The sequence below is a fragment of the Penaeus vannamei genome, chromosome 18 (genome assembly GCF_042767895.1).
Source record: "Penaeus vannamei isolate JL-2024 chromosome 18, ASM4276789v1, whole genome shotgun sequence".
NCBI lineage: Eukaryota > Metazoa > Arthropoda > Malacostraca > Decapoda > Penaeidae > Penaeus > Penaeus vannamei.
The window spans coordinates 8937599-8941662 of NC_091566.1; the positions used below are offsets into that span (position 1 = coordinate 8937599).

Here is a 4064-nt window from a genome sequence, read left to right on the forward strand (position 1 = left end):
GCCCAAAAGCGATGACCTATCACAAATACCAGCACAACCATCACTTCTTGGGACCCATCAGTGCAAATACGTTTCACTGTGGAAGCAAGATTTGGTGACATCAATGTCAGGAGAATAAAAGACACATAGTTATTTCATATTTTTCTATTTGAATTGCCTATATAATATATTTTACTGTTAGTGTTGGGTGCAAAACGCTCCAACAGATACTTTACAATTTTTATCTATTATTCTTTTAATGGCAGCAAATAAATTGAGTGCTGACTTATCAAGTGATTTTGAAGAAAATGAAGATGACAAATGATAAATTATGAACAGATTAATATTCTAAGAGTGGTAATTGTTCTGAGAACTGAAACTATTGATATATTTATTAGTATATTAATAAAAGATCTTTCTCAAAGAACCTGCCCTTCTCTTGGACTGTAAAAATATATAAGTAATACAAAATTTTATGAAAATACTGGAAAAGATTATGAAATTCTTGCTTTTTAATAACCACGGTAAGATCATACAAATTGGTATTGTCTAACTAATCTAATAATATATAACAAATTAAAATCAGATTAAAAACATAAAATCCAGGATTGCAGGGGAAATATTGTTAATAATAATTAAGAAACCTTTTCCAATATTACATATACATTTGGTAAAATCAATAAGTGCTGAAGTGATTCTCAAGAAAATGAAGATGATTTCAACATGAGAAACAAATGATAAAATAATGACCAAATTAATATTCTAAGAGCAATAACGCTTTTGAGAACCAATGTTTTTTGGTAAATACTGTTACTGATAATTAAGAAGGCTTTTCACTTACTATATATATATATTCAAGTGGTACTCCAAACCACTTGAAGAACATTACACAAAATACCACAGGAAAGTATAATACACACATGCATCCCTACCCCCATACACACACACACAAAAAAAAAAATTTGACATAACAAAGCACACAATGTCCCCACACCCACCTGCCTAGCCTTGTGGTCCATGGGTATATTGTGTCTTTTCATAACGTTGACAGCACGTCGGTCCGGGCCAAGACCTACATGCCATGACCCAATGGCACCTGAGTCAACCTCCCAGCCCTCAAGGCCTCGCTGCTTCAGGACATGGTTTAATACTGCCTCTGCTGTGGGAGAACGGCAGATATTCCCTGTGGAAAAATTTTCAACAGTTGCGTTATTGAAAATTTTTCAAAAGACATTGCAGAAGTTATTTATAGGATGGCTTGGGTATGTTGTAAATTATTTGTTTGCTTTCATTGGCTTAAAATGCAAGGAGAATTAATTATGGGATTTATATTATGGTAGGTGTGTACATAATGATTAACAGTATATCCTAAAAAAAAAAATCCATGCTCTCTTTAACCATTAAAAGATAAAAGATTTTATTTTCTGATGCTTTGTACCAAATCAGCATGATAAACTATCGTTTCTATATACTTTAATTAGAAAAAGAGAGATTTTTAATTAAACATACTAATATCAACAATGACATTCAATAATTTTCTGGTATCCCATGGGTATACTGGTAGTGTGTCCTGCCTCCTCACTAAGCATGCCTAAATATAGGATACATGTCCTTTAAGAGTCATGAAAACACAGGCTACATATTGGACATGGGCAGATCCAAGATTTTTGGAAAGGGGGGTGCACAAATGGAAGTCCAAAATCCAATCACAATTGCCGAAGTTAAGAAGTGCTTTGCAAGAGGTTTTGAGGCCACAGAGTTATTCATCATGTAAATACACATATTGGAAGCCAGAGGTCATTGGGCTACTGGAATAAAAAGGTCAGGTCAACAAGTCAGTGATTGCTGCATTAGCATAGCTCTTTTGTTCAAAAGCTTTGGCTAAAAATATTGACCCAAAATTGGCAATGTGTGCCTACTGGCTTTAACAAAGATAGCCTCAATAAAATTTATAATCAACATAATTCTTTTTTTAAACAGAACCTCAAGTGTTATTCAGCAAATGTATTTTTCAAAGGGTTGGCTAGGTCCCTGGAAAAGATTTACCTGTTCATCCATTGCTACTGTCCTTTTGGAAAATAAGCATGGAATATACACTTCTTACTGTCTAAAAAAGCTGCCGTATAATCTTCATATATAAGTTCTATTCTAGCATTTTATATAACTAATAATGCATTCATAAATAAATTACGCAGTTCTTGACAGGATGCTAGTGAGCTATAAGCAAACTTTTTACATAAGCACCACAAAAATAATAATGATAAATTTCTAAAAATAAAATAACAATGAAAACGCAAGCAAAGAAGTCAGGCAAGCCATTGTCCCAGCAGGGTATTCGTAACCAAGAGCGACACAACCCTTCTGAGACAAAATTCCAAAACCAGGGTATCATGTGAACCAAACCTAACCGTTCCTACCTTCTATTTATTCCCTGTTACCCCCTTTATTAGCATTTAGTGCAAACTTAAAGAAAATGGATATTAAGAACTGTGTGAGGGTGTTGCTGACTTTGTCTGTGAACGGGGATATGAAGCGGATATTTTCATCATTCCACAGTAAATATGAGGCCGCTGTGGTTGTACCCGAGTTGTTAATGACTATTTCTAGTGCTCTAAGAGACGATGTTATCCATTTCCCTCTATCTCTGTGTATGACCCTCAGGAACATTAACCTCAAGCCCTTTAACAGGCTATATAAATATCTATAGCCAACACTCCTATTAACAGAGATCGACAAATATTGCATTGGTAATGATATTTTCCATTCCAGGACAACATACGATGGTAAATATTTAGAAAACTCATCATCTACCAGTAAAAGGCATTTTTCAAATAATTAACTCCCATTGCATAAATCCATATTTGGCAATAGGTATCACACAAACCAACACCTAAGATTGTACAAAATATACATTATGAAAAGCCTGATCTACACTACCATTTATCTCCAAATATCGCCACTTTATCTATTTTACTCATAATAATAAAGATGCTAATAAAAATGTAAAATGACAAATAAAACACCTATTATTTCCTAATCCTTATTCAAAAATTAATATGTCATTTAGATTAACTTTTACCTAGACATATGAAAAGGACTTTCTTAGCCTCTGCGCCGGAAGCCATGTCTCAAAAACACGTAAAAAATCACAGGAAAAAAGTTCTTGCAATGAATGATCACTTCGGCGGTTCTGCTTTTCCCTCAACACGTGTAAATAAGAACCGTTTGAGGAAGAAAACGTTAGGTATTTGAAGGGTAACTAAAGTTTTCCTACTGTTGACAATTATTGTGATTATTATTGGTTATCACTATCTTTTTCATTGTTATCATTATCATTATTATTATCATTATTAGTAGTAGTAGTAATAGTAGTAGTAGTAGTAGTAGTAGTAGTAGTCGTAGTATTAGTAATAGTAGTACTATTATCAATATTAATATTATCGTTATCATTATTACTATTAATATCATTACCATTATCATTATTATTATTATCATTATTATCATTATTATCATTATCATGTTATAATTGTAGTTGTTGTTGTTGTTATTATTATCATTATCATTATCATCATTATTATTGCCATTATCATCATTATTATTATCATTATTATTATAAACCGCCAAGGGGGGTTATGTCTTTGGTAGTGTTGGTTAGTTTGTCCGTCATTAAGTTATGAACAGATTTTTGTGAAATTTCCACCAGAGGCGCATAATAGCACAACATAAATGCCATCATATTTTGGTGGCCATCCGCGATCTTTTTAATGGATTCTTTAGCACTGCGAGATATGGAAAAAAAAGGACGTCAACAGTGTACATGAGAAAGAGATGATTTTGATATAATTCTTCAAGTGTGAATATTTTTGTTGTATCAGTGAGGTATTCGCTGAGTGCTTATAGTTGTTATTATCATTACTGTCATCATTATTACTATTATCACTATTATTATTATCAATATTATGTCATCATCATTCTTATCATTATCATTATTATTATTATTATTATTATAATTGTTATTATTATTATTATTATTATTATTATTATTATTATTATTATCATTATCATTATCATTATTATTATTATTA

General features: G+C 32.0%; 1 protein-coding gene across 1 annotated transcript in view; it reads right to left on the bottom strand.

The window, feature by feature from the left end:
* Positions 1-3216, bottom strand: part of LOC113818693 (low molecular weight phosphotyrosine protein phosphatase) — a 5745-nt gene extending 2529 nt beyond the window's left edge. The window contains exons 1-2 of the mRNA XM_027370882.2: positions 3059-3216; positions 978-1162 (exon numbers count right to left, since the gene is read on the bottom strand). Coding sequence (XP_027226683.1) covers positions 978-1162; positions 3059-3104 — 231 coding nt within the window. The 5' untranslated portion in view covers positions 3105-3216. The remainder of the gene's footprint in view (positions 1-977; positions 1163-3058) is intronic.
* Between the last annotated feature and the right edge of the window lie 848 nt (positions 3217-4064).